Here is a 12,590-nt window from a genome sequence, read left to right as displayed (position 1 = left end):
GCAAAAGCCGCAAACCTTCTACTATTTATTTATGCCTTATCTTTCACTTCTGTCACATGAAAAGCATAAAAAACATCGGATAGTTGTGGAAGACTCGGATATTTGTAAGACGATTGGGAGTCACCTTTAGTGTACCCAAGTTACACTAGGGGAAACCTCGTGCAAGTCTACCCGAACAGGTTTCTTCAGCCATCCCACAACCCCTTGCGGCTTTTGACCGAAGAGCCAGCGCTTTCGCTGCAGTTGCATGGAGGTTTAGTTGCGGTTGAAGTAGTGTCGCTAAATAAACGCTGTTAACTGATACCACCGAGGGGAAAAAATGGGCTGCGAAGACGAGGTAATGAAGATCGCTAAGCGCTTAGACAAAATGGCCTCTGGGTCCAGCGACGTAAGTGTGTTTCGTTGTGCTTCGCCGGCACCCCTTCACTGCCGCGCGGTCGGGCTTGTTTTTAGACCCATAGCGCTGGTCGTGGTCGTGGCTAATGGGATAGCGTTTCTGAATCTGTTGAGGCGTCGCGACCAGCAGCGTTGTCGTTGATAATTAGAGAGCGTATTCACGGACGTAAGCGTCCGTGATGCGCTTTTGTATATACGTTTCAGCTGCAGCAGGCGACGGCGGGAAGCGATTCTTAAAATTTGCGTGGAAGTCGTTTTGAGTTTGTCGTTAAAGCGGTTGCCGTTGTGCAGGACCAGACGCAAGCTTTGGATCTCCTCAAGAATCTTCAAGAGCTGCCAATCACGCTGGAGATCCTCCAGGTAATGCAGTTTCTTGAGCGATTTCTCTTCGAAGAGGCATGCTGTTTGTTGATGATCTCCATCTGTTTATTTCGCGCGTTATTGGGGGACGCAGTGCGAGCAAAATTTCCGAGTTTGATCAGCTCAAATGTCTATTTAACAGCGGAAATTCGTCTTCGGCGCACGTGTGCGGTCACCATCTCCATGCGCGGGCTTGCGTCTGCCCGCGTTTTGCAGCGTCTCGCTCCCGTAAAAGCTCTGCTTTAGCTGTACCGATACCTTGTTTGTTGATACGATGAAGCAGCTCCATTTAAACAACGGCTACAGACCCGCGCTTAAGAGTTCACTTGTGCATTCTCCGAGCAAACGCTTTTACTAATAATTTGTCGATAACGTTTCTGATGCCGAGGGACATTGTGCAATTTCCGCGGTTAACTCGTTTGAAACGTGAAAGTATTGGGGCTGCATAGAAATGTGCCGGTTTCGTGTTTACGCCTGGCCTAACAAATAATCATTATGTTGTTAAAATGTACCGTGCGGTTTTCAGTGCTGCGGGTCGTGCACGGGGACTTAAGATGATTTTACCAACAGTGTTGGCCTGCCGGCTGCGGCATTCTTCTGCCTATAATTTAATTTCAGAGAGAAGAAAGCAAAAAAACAGAAAGGTTAAGTACACACATGTCCACTTGTTTCCCTGCAATTTGGGAAGGAGATTAAGGGGTAAATAGGGAAAGGTAAAAGAACTGCAGTTGCACACGCATCTCTTCTATATATGATCGCTCAGTCCTGTCGACTTGCACTATAGCAATTCCCTCTTTGCTTTCTGTGCCAGCGACACATGTGGCAGTGGTCCGTGGACCTTTGCTACTGAAAACCGTCTCTTGTCCACCTGGTTCAAGGCTGTCCAAAGAGGGCTAAGCTAGACACACTGGAGGAGAAGAAGTGCTTTATTACATCTGTGTTCAAAGTTAGCAAGAGTTGCACGTAGTAGTGTCTTGTGATATTGTGTTCCTGTTTTCATCTGCAATGATTCATGCCTGTGAAGCTCCAGCTGCACTTTCAGACAGTCAATCCCAGCGTGAAGTTCTTCTAGGTATGGGCCAACTTGCGTACCTCCTTTTTTCAGAGGACGCGCATTGGCATGACAGTCAACTCATTGCGCAAGTCGAGTAATGATGAGGAAGTGATCACGTTGGCCAAGGTTCTCATCAAAAGCTGGAAGAAGTTGCTCTCGGGGACACCCAGCTCCAAGGAGGCCCCTGCCAAGGAGCCCGAGCCCAAACCTAGTGCATCGACCAAGCAGTCGGCAGCAGCCACTGGCAGGCCCAATGCCAAGCAAACTTCCTTCCCTGCCGACACCACAAATGCTGTGCGGCTTAAGTGCCGCGAACTCTTGAGCAGTGCACTCAAGTGTGAAGGTGAGTGCAAAGTGAGGCCTAGACTTGTGGGACATGCCCCACGAATGTCTGATCGACGGGCAGGCACTATGTCTAAACCAGTACACACAGTCATCGACTAAAGAAATGTGGGATGCCTTTTGCAAGTAATCTAATCAAGATGGTACAGACCCTTTACTGCAGCTAGATTACAGTGCACAAAAGAGACAGGGCTACTGGCTCCGGTGTCTGTGTCCTGGTACGTTCTCACAGAGGGAACAGAGGTGTGCATAGTACCACCATCATTTTGTCTGGTTCCCTTGTGTCCTTGCTTGCACGCCTTACCTTTTATGATCGAACTTAACACACTGGTACACTGTACTTATGGTGGCACCACCACCTGCTACACTTAGCAACTAGTGAAATAGAATGCTTATGGTAAATTGCGTCCATATCAATCAGTTTCAATCAATCAGTTTTTATTGTGTAACATACATATAATGACTGGTTATTATTATACAGGTAGGACCCCAGAGCCCAGTGAAAGGCATAAAGATGGCTTTTCTGTGGTGTAGTGGAAGACGCCATTTTGTACCGCATGATAACACTTGGCGAGTAGTGCTGCAAGGAAAAGAAGAGTGCAGTGTTCCCTTTGTGAGCGTGTACAGTAACGCTCCAGCACATCACAGTGCCTTCCGAGGCTTTGTTCCAGTATTTGCCATAGACAGCCAAGTGGGCAGCAGCCATCTTAATTAAGTCTTGTTACAAAGCTGACAGCAAAAAGCCTTTTGAAGACAGCTCCAAAGTTAAAAAAAAATGATGCGGCCTGTTTTGCTGTCCAGATAGTTGGAAGCTGCACAGAAGGCATAGAGAAGACTTTAAAACTTGATGGGAAGGTTATGTACTCACTAGGAAGTGTGTTCACACTCTCTTACACATCTAACGTAAACTATGTCATGTCTCTCATGGTTAGTGTACACAAAGGGTGAAGGGATGCTTGAAATAGCACAAACTGTGACAGAATGCATGTGCAGAAGAACTTGGTGTCCCTTTGATTCTATGCTTTGAAAAGTGGCATGAACCAACTAACCCTATTGATTGCTTTGCCGACAGTAAATGGTATGCCCCATGTTTCAATTCTGTCAGTTTGTATGAACGTATATTTTGTGCAGATATGCCTGAAGGGTGCAACACGGACAGCCTGGCTGCAAAGATCGAGGAAAATATCCTTTACGTACTTAGCACTGACACGTTGCTAGTTCTGCTAATGAGTCTAGCCTTTATAGTTCAGTTTTTGGCAGTTCAATACTTGCTGTTCACTTTTGAAAAACTGTAATAATTATGAATTTGAAGATATGGGTCCATCCCTTTAGCTGCCACTCTCATTTTTGTGTGGCTTGATGCCAGCACACCTCTTTAGTGCAACACACATCCTATCAGACTGGCTTAGCCAAACAACATACATTTTTCTTTTTATTTTATTTTATTTTACCCTCAGGGTGCACAGTACATTACAGAAAGAGGGGCTATCATACATGCATGAAACAGTCTATTAATAGGCAAAAATAACATTATATAGAACATAACAAGGGCTACACAACATATCAGTAGTACATAACCTAATGAGCACATAAGTACATTGATACATACAATAAATGTAGAAGGCAACTCGCAGTAGTACAACAAAAAGAAAATTTCACGACGGCTAACTCTAGGTGATTAATTATTTAACAAGGCATTTTTAAAATGTATGGGGTCCTGGATGCTTGTCACAGACCCAGGAAGCTGGTTCCATTCTCTAGCAGTCTTGGGCAAAAAATTTGATAGGGAAGTCCCTGAAAATAATTTGTGACTATAGTGCCTGTGTTAAAGGAAGATAGTTTGCATTCAGTACTTTCAAATAAATGCATCAACTGATAGAAATATGCTTTCAGAGAGAAACCAGACTCGTCTCCCCTCCCTTTTTCTTTTTCTTTTTTTTTTTTTTTAGTCAGAAAATGCAGATTGATTTACACTAATTCACTTGGTCCTAACATTCCTTATTAAAAAAAATATTGAAGTTCACACACACACACACACACACACACACACACACACACACACACATATATATATATATATATATATATATATATATATATATATATATATACATTTTTTAACGCAAGGAAGTGTGCCACGCATGCTGTGCGGATACCACTGTTGCTTCATTGTTGCCTTGACAAAAAGCAAGTATTTATAACGAGTTTGGTGACACAAACAATAAATACAAGAATCGGGTGCGAAGCCGTGTCTCCAACCTGAAGGACAGCAAGAACCCTGCCCTGCGGCTTAATGTGCTGCACGGTGCCATTGACCCAGAGCGCATTGCCCGAATGACGGCCGAGGTAAGGGCTCACTTTGCTTCCAATTCAGCTTTGGGCACTCTGAATAAGGTTCTTTGTGACATAGTAGCAATGTAATGTTAGGGAAATTCAGAGAAAATTGCAGCTTTCTTTTTTGCCAGAACAACTAGCTCTCATAGACATGAGGACCTTTGTATGGAAAATCTTTTTTTGCGTGACTGCCATTCGTAAACAGCATGGATAGCCCTGCCGTTGGGAGTGATGCTGCATTAATGCAGAGCCCTGTCGCAATGCTTGTGCATTAGAGGGAATTGTGCATGCTGGGAGGAAGAAGAGCTCAGAATGACCTTCAAACAGCACAGACTGTAGGAGAATGTACATATGGAAGGGAAAAACATGTCTGCATAGGCTGGGATTATGCATCTTGTACTGTCGATGCACAAACTGTAGCATGGAGCAAAGAGTTATCGTTTTGCCTGGTGCAAGCAGGTGCCATGATGGGTGGAGACTCACTTTGGTGCGAGAATTTTCATTAGTACATTTGCCACATGACCTGCACATAATCTGCAGGAGATGGCAAGTGACGACATGAAGCAGCTTCGGCAGCGCCTTACCAAGGAGGCCATCAACGACCACCAGATGGCGACGACTGGCGGCACCAAGACTGACCTGCTCAAATGTGGCAAGTGCAGGAAGAACAACTGTACTTACAACCAGGTGCAGACACGCAGCGCCGATGAACCCATGACCACTTTCTGCTTCTGCAATGAGTGCGGCCACCGGTGGAAGGTACGCAGGAGCTGTTCCTGTTTCACATACTCTGTGATAAGCTGTTTCGAAGCTGTGTTATTGGTTGACCACTTTTGGCACTTCAGTGTGACAGAACCTACCGCATTATACCGGATTCAGACAACAGGCGTTTAGCCTACCAACTCCACCAATGATTGCACACCTGGAGTCCTCTATGTGATCCACTAAGAATGTAGTGCCTGGAGGCATTGAGCACGAAATGTTTATAGAGGGTTTTTTTCTCATTGCTAATATGGAATAATGGCCTGAACGTATCTATATTAAACTTGCCACTTATAGGGGTTCTTATTTGAAACATGAACGCAACAAGCGGCGCGTGCAAACCTGTCCCTCGTTTGGATCGCTCTGCACCCTATAGGAGTGTTAGTCACCCTCGCTAGTACTATGTAGCAGCACTAACAGTCAGAGCTGTGACCCCCTCTATCCCGCAGTTCGCATTGAGTTGCCACCACGGAGGGTTTCAAGCCAATGGGGACAGAGACCAGTCTTTCAGCTGAAGGCGTTTGTTCACCTCAGATACATATCTGCCAATTGCAACAAATACAGTAGCACATCACATTAACAGAACACCTCAGTGGCGGAGTGTTCCGCACTACTGGGGGAACCAACAATTAATAAATAGCAAGCACACGTCGAAGGAATGACAACAGTTCAAAACCTTGCGTGGCTTTTGCACTCCATGGCTGGAGCACTGCAGGGGTTGATGGCGGCGGTGCTTACGGCTTGGGTCCGATATGGTCAGTCACACCTCCCAAGACGGAAGACCCAGAGACTCCCAAGGAAGCGACGGGCGTTCTCGAGTTGAGAGGAGTCTCCCCAAAAAAGGGGAAGAAGGGAACGGGGCGTCTCTGCTGCAGAACTGTCTCTTGACGCCATTTTGTACCGCATATTAACACTTGGCGAGTAGTGCTGCAAGGAAAAGAAGAGTGCAATGTTCCCTTTGTGAGAGTCTTCCGTCACAGGGCACGAAGAGCAGCGGGGGTGGCAAAATTCCCCCTTTAAAGCGACCCCTCTCGCCCCTGTGCATGTGAACATATCATGAGCCGAGGTGCCACATTGAAGACATTGGGTTGCACATGCAATCCCACACACTTTGCAATATTATATGGGATACTAAAACACAAACATCTATGTATTGAGAAATCTTGTCTTTCGTCATAATGTGACAGTGTTACCCCTTGATCCTAGCGTTGTGAAAGGAAATGTTTGGCGTCATCGAGTGAGATGTGTTCGTGTTTGCCTGTGTGACCAGACACCATGTTAGGTAATTTAATTAGTGTGTAAATGTTTTCTCTGCTTGCCCACATTGTTATTCTTGGCTCACAAGCACCTCCTCCACGATGCTTCGTATTCGTTCTCCACCTTCGCTTTTCCTCTATATGGCATTCCCTTGCGTGGCCGTTCTCCACAACTCCGATTTCACAGATGGGCCATGTATGCTTGCACGTAAAAGTCGTACCACGGTGGTGCATTCCATTTTGTATAATCTGTGGTGTCTTTCTTCTGCCTGCCAGCAACGTTACCATGTGAACAGTCCCCTGCAAAAGACAGATTCTCTTCTATGTTTACCGGTGCGTGTATGCAAAGTGCAAGGATTTCGTTTAATCATAACTATGGCACAAAGCTGCTTCAATAAATTGGTAAAGAAAAACAAACATGGTTTTCAATGGAGCTCAGAAGGGAGGTTGAATAGTTTATAGTAAAAAACAGTGCGAAAACTACAAGGACGAGTGTTTGTTACATGAATAGTTTGTTACATCAGAGATTTCATTAAAATGAAATTTGATGTGTCAATGTTTGACTGTATCTTTTCAAGGTCCATCTGGATCACTTCACTGAGATCAACAGGATGTCCTGTGTGCCAGTCTTGGCTCATGATAACTTTGCGTACGCTGATTGCCTTGGCTTGTGCAATCTGAATATCTTTTAGGGGCGAAGCACCTTAGGTCCGCTGTGTTGGCGTGCATCGTCGTGTCCTGTCGTGACGGTCCATTTGCCTGAGTGCAAGAGAGGGCGCCACCGCCTCAGCGCTCACCGTGTGGTGAGAGAGAGCAAACGGTGTGCGTTGACTATGGAAGCGCTCTTTCTGCGATGAATGCTTAACTATCCGCTCGAGAGGAACGAGAACCCGCCCTCGCCCGCGAGAGACAATGCTGACGTAGGCAGCATCTGCTAGCGAGTTTCTTGATTGAAAAAACTGACTGCTTGCGCTGCAAAACCGTTCACCGGCCACCGTGTATATATAGGCACTGGATCTTGACCTGCAATGTAGTGCCGGTGGGAGATTTCTCTTGTGCGTAGTTGAACAATAAAGATTCACAGCATGCACGTAAACCAAAAACGGGCTGTGGGTCTCTGTGTCTAATCTCTCTTCTGTCTCTCATTGCCCATCAGCAGTGATTTTGCTGTGGGAAACACCGGCGAATACTGCATGCTTTGCCCCTCCACAGGTTTTGTGTTAGTGGATCTGAAACACCCTTCCCTACACGCTTCGCCCCTCCCCAAATTTTTTCTGCCACCAATACTCTAACCGTCTCTTGCATATTTCTATCGCGGATATGTTCTGCTTTTCATTGTTCCTAAAACCCAAAGCTTCATGTAGGCTCGTGCCCAAGCACACACCTGGGTGGATATGTCCACATTCAATCAGAACATGCTCAGTCATTTCCTTAGCTTCCACTCAGTGTGTACGTTTTTTCTTCTTTACTGAATCTCGCTTTATAATTACACGTTCTAAGGCAACCCGACATCGCTTCAAACAGTAAAGCGCTTCCCCCTGAATTATCATAAAATACCTCCCTCCTTATTTCATTTTTTCTGTTGTTGTTGAGTCCACTTTCAGTTGCATTTATGAAGGTACAATAAGCAGCTGTGCATTGCTGTGACTTCTGAAGGTAGGTAACTGTGATGTACTTCTATCGCTGTCATGAAAAGGTTGTCGTTGTGTGCACTGTTAACATCTTGTTGCTGTTGACATTGCACGTAAACCTACAACTTCTTTGGCTTTGGACACATCTAAATACCTATCTGTGTTCAGTTTTGCTGGGCATGGTTCTTTTTTAAGGGTTTTTTTTGTCACTTTTAACCGATAACCTAAACCTGCACCTGATATGAATGTGTTTATGCTTGCAGTTCTGCTGAGCCCCAAGCAACGCTGGACACATCTGAATTGGCCACGCAAGCGCTTGTTTGGCCAGTACAACGTGCCGCAGTTCATCTCGCATTATTTTTTCCCCCCGCTTGGATCATGTTGCATGCTCAAACACCACCTGCATCTTCTAAAGAAGAAAAACACGATGCAGTGTTCCATCCCGATAAAAACCAGTTGTTATACTCCTTTTCTCATCAGTAAAGCTAAACATCTGTTTTTAAGGCCTACAAGAGTAAAGGCTCTTGAATGTCCATAAGCTTGCTGGGAAGGTCTCCAAGCTGCGCTTCTGAAAGCCAAATGAAAAGTGTGAGACGAGGCTTTGTTTTCATTTAGTAAGAGAAGCAAAATGTGTCCGTTTGTGACACTGTTGTGCTCTGACCAGGCCATACCAAAGCAGTTCGACATTGTTGCAGTATTTTGCAGCCAAAACACTGGTCGCTCTAGGGTGTTCTCCTTGTGAGAATGCTGGGATTGGTGTAGATACCAGTCAAGGAAGCCTCAGTCCTTCCTTTCTTTTCTTTTAAGTGCCCTCAGCTGAACCACCGATGAGTTGCTGTTCTTCTGAAAGAAGCTTGTTATGATTTTCACATGCTTGTCCAATCATCTCGGCACCATCCAGTAATATAGTTATGTACATTGCCTTATTTGTGTGTCTGTGTTTTTTGTGTTGAGCATGCCAATTCTTTAATTTATTCGGTTTGCACTTGAAGATAGTCACTCCATCTATATTACTTCACTCTTAGAACATACAACTTTTTTGTTGTTGCACTATTCTGCATGTAGCAGCCACATTTATATGGGGCATGGTTCCAAAGTACAAGCAGCAGACATATATGTCACATCACTGGTATGACACAGGAGATTGCCCTCGCTCACTACTGTGTGTCAGCAAGCATAAATCAAAACAATGGCATAACAGGTGCTTGCATTGTGCAATGCATCTTTTTGTTCTTTATGCTGATGCTAAATACCCATACTTATGATTTTTCTGAATAAAGCATAAAGTTTGTGCACGTGGGCGTGTTAAATCTTTGTTTTAAGCATATCTGCATTATGTTCCTGCTTGTAATTAGTAATATGTTGCAGGTTGTGAGGGCATTAATTTTATTACAAAAAGAATATTTCTTTGGTTATCAGCTGCCTGCCTTAGAAGTCATCCAAAGCGTTGAATTGTGCAAACAGGACAGGAACCAAAGGAAGAGATGATGACACACAGAGCACTGTGTGTTTCGTCTCTTCCTTTGGTCCGTGTCCTCTTTGCACAATTCAACACTTTGGATTGTGAACCAACATGCCCAATTGTCAGCCATTTAGAAGTCATGTATGTGAATATAAAATACGTGTAAGCCTTTAGGCAAAATGCAGTGTGGAGTGCAAAACACATGGAGTGCAGGATTTTTAATAACAATGCAAACCTTCAATACAGGAACTGAGCTGGATCTGCGTATCACTTCTGCAGATCAATGTTCTTGTTTTGCCTCCGGGATGCTGGAGGCTCTAGACGAGTATATTGAGAGACAAAGGTTCCATTTAACAGTACTTGCACCTTTGTGCTGTAAGAACGCTTTGTCGTGGCATGAAGAGGCGGTGTTTGGTGGCATCAGAGGTGTTCCAGGTATGCTTGGTGAAGAGCGAGCGACATGAAGCTCTAGAGTTAGATGTGAAAGCATCACAAGTGAAATTTCTTCATTAAATCTCTACTAACTGTACACACACGACAGCACAGAACATCACAAGTGGCTCCTTAACGGTGATTATATTGATGCTGAAAAGCCCACACTCGGTGACATTGAAGAGCTGTACTGGTTTTCAATGTTCAGTGTTGTGCGTCATTTTTTGGTGGTCTGTCATGTCAGTGTTTAGTTCTGGAGGGCAGCACTTCATATTTTAAAGGTAACAGTATTATGAACAAATGCTGCTATTTATGTACACTATCTGTAATTAGGCTTTTTATGCGGTCCAAAACTTAAATGTTGTGCTACTTCCTTGACTCTTGTTTCATGTCTGCAAAAGCTGCCATGACAACCTCCATGGGACAGCTCCCATGATAGTTTCATCAGTTGATGAAATGTCACTTGGCTCACTGAAACTAAGTCATGCCATGGTGCCAATGCATCAACCGCTCCTAAATAACATTTCTCCAATTTCGTTGCTAAATATGTTCCCGTTTTTATTGGCCTGTTGGGTGTTTGGGTAAAGATGCGATTGCGCTTTACCAAGGAGAAAGTTGACGCACTGTAGCCCGAGTTAAAGCGTGCCCAGTGGCAGTGCATGTATGGCATCATCAAAGCAGCGGTGGTCAAGCATTTAGAGTGTGAGTTAGTCACAGTTTGGTTGGTCAAATTGGCAAGCATGTGAGAAGCATGTAGGAAGGGCCACGTCAACCATCATCATAGAAAAGGCACTGCTGCACATTCATCGTCTGCGTGAACTGCAATGTGTGGCAGACGATGTGGGTCGCAGTCATGAGGTTTCTGTTAACTCCGCGCAATGCGAAAAAAAGAAAAATCGACCGAGGGGCTTGTTCTTGTTATACACAACTACAGTGGCCGGCAACGAGGTAGCGCTCCAAATAACCGAAACCCAAAAAGTGTAAAACATGGCTAGGGTGGCTAGAATGGGGAGGTGTGCTGAGCGCAGCGCGTTTCCCTTGCCAGAGAGGGTCCCTCTGCGCGCCGATGCCGCCAGGGGCGCTGCTGCAAGGGGCGCTGCATGGTACGGCCGGTACGGCCGCCGCCGTTGCAGATTACCGAAGGAAAGCCTAGCACTCGGCAACGCGGCGTCGTATTTTTCATCGTTCAAGTGGTGCTTATTGCTCGAGGGTCATGGATTTTTGAGGTGTGAGGATATAAACTGAAGAAGAAAACTGCACGTTGTTGCTTCGTTCCTGGCTGCAACTCTGGGTACTGTTCGTCGACAGAAAAGGCATGTTTGTTCCGAGTACTGGCGTGGAAAGAATTATTTTAGAAGTAAGGTCGTGCGATACCGAGAGCTGAGAGGCAGCTGACAAGGAACGCAGCACAATGCGAGAAGCATTTCGACGCAAGGCACGTAGAGGGGAACGACGTTGGGCCAGTTGATATTGCGTAGTCTGAAATGAACGACAGCGCGTACAACGTGATATGTTGTACACCTTTATTCCTTAACTCGGGTGCATTTATTTTTAAAGGAGGTTAACCATAAGGAGGAAGAAGAGAAAGCCAAGTGGGCTAAGACCTGTGTTCTGTAAATAGCTCTTTATTGCAGGGTTCAAATAAACTTGCTTCGTGTACGAATGTGTTTCCTTTGAACTAATAAATCTTTCAACTTGCCGACAAAACGAACACATGACGTTTTGACCAGCAGCTAGTGCATAATAATAGGTACAAGCGCGAGAGCAGGCAATTTTTTAGGTATGTTTCCACCTTTTTAGAAATCTTAGGTTTTGACCCAAAATTAATTGTTTTGTGTTTGCCTTTGGGCGAACAGTTTAAAAGGGCTCTGCAAGTGCGTTCAGTAAAAGAACGGAAGGTAATTATAATGTAATTACCAATATTACGCATAACACGGCCATCACGGCAATAGTCATAACTATACCAATCCAATCATACAAAAAAAAAAACGGCTTCGCAGCATTTGTACCAGGGGCGTAGCCAAGGGGGCGGGGGTTGAGGGGTTCAACTACCCTCCCCCCAAATTTTTCAATTTTGCATATGTATATATACACGCACACATACAAACGCACGCACGAACATGGTTGAACCCCCCCCCCCCAAAAAAAAAGAAAAAATTCTTGCTACGCCCCTGCTGTGTATGTAGGCTGTGCGATGAGCTAGAATCCTTGCGCTATCATTATTATTAGGTATATTATAGTCTAAAACAACCATAAGTCGTGTTGTTTCAGAAGGTTGCATTTCAATTGAAGTATTCTAACATTAAAAGTCATTAATCGTTTCAATGATTCTAGTTCATTGCACAGGCGCAAGTAAATGTCTGAGCAAGAAGCATGGAAAGTTTCATGGGAAAATATTGATCTGTTCAATAGCTATGAGCTTTTTCGCAACAAAAGCTACTGAAAATCAAGTTTCGAGAAAAACAATAATTAAATTTTCCGAACATGTCATTTTCAATTTGAGTGTAGTCACAATAAAAAGGACCATAACTTCCTAACAGAACCAAATAGAAGCGTAATTT

The 12,590-nt window shown here is 44.6% G+C and overlaps 1 protein-coding gene across 1 annotated transcript; it reads left to right on the top strand.

Annotated features, from left to right (window-relative positions):
* Window positions 1-196: 196 nt before the first annotated feature.
* Window positions 197-9,061, top strand: LOC119406869 (transcription elongation factor A protein 1). The gene is made up of 7 exons (XM_049419979.1): window positions 197-388; window positions 688-756; window positions 1,862-2,153; window positions 3,284-3,362; window positions 4,345-4,498; window positions 5,027-5,245; window positions 8,399-9,061. Exons 1-7 carry the CDS (start codon window positions 320-322, stop codon window positions 8,405-8,407), a joined length of 891 nt encoding a protein of 296 aa, XP_049275936.1. The 5' UTR covers window positions 197-319; the 3' UTR covers window positions 8,408-9,061.
* The last annotated feature ends 3,529 nt before the right edge of the window (window positions 9,062-12,590 follow it).

Source organism: Rhipicephalus sanguineus, chromosome 10, assembly GCF_013339695.2.
Source record: "Rhipicephalus sanguineus isolate Rsan-2018 chromosome 10, BIME_Rsan_1.4, whole genome shotgun sequence".
Taxonomy (NCBI): Eukaryota; Metazoa; Arthropoda; class Arachnida; order Ixodida; family Ixodidae; genus Rhipicephalus; species Rhipicephalus sanguineus.
Note: the sequence above shows the minus strand (reverse complement) of the source record. Positions and strands in the feature narration are given on the sequence as shown.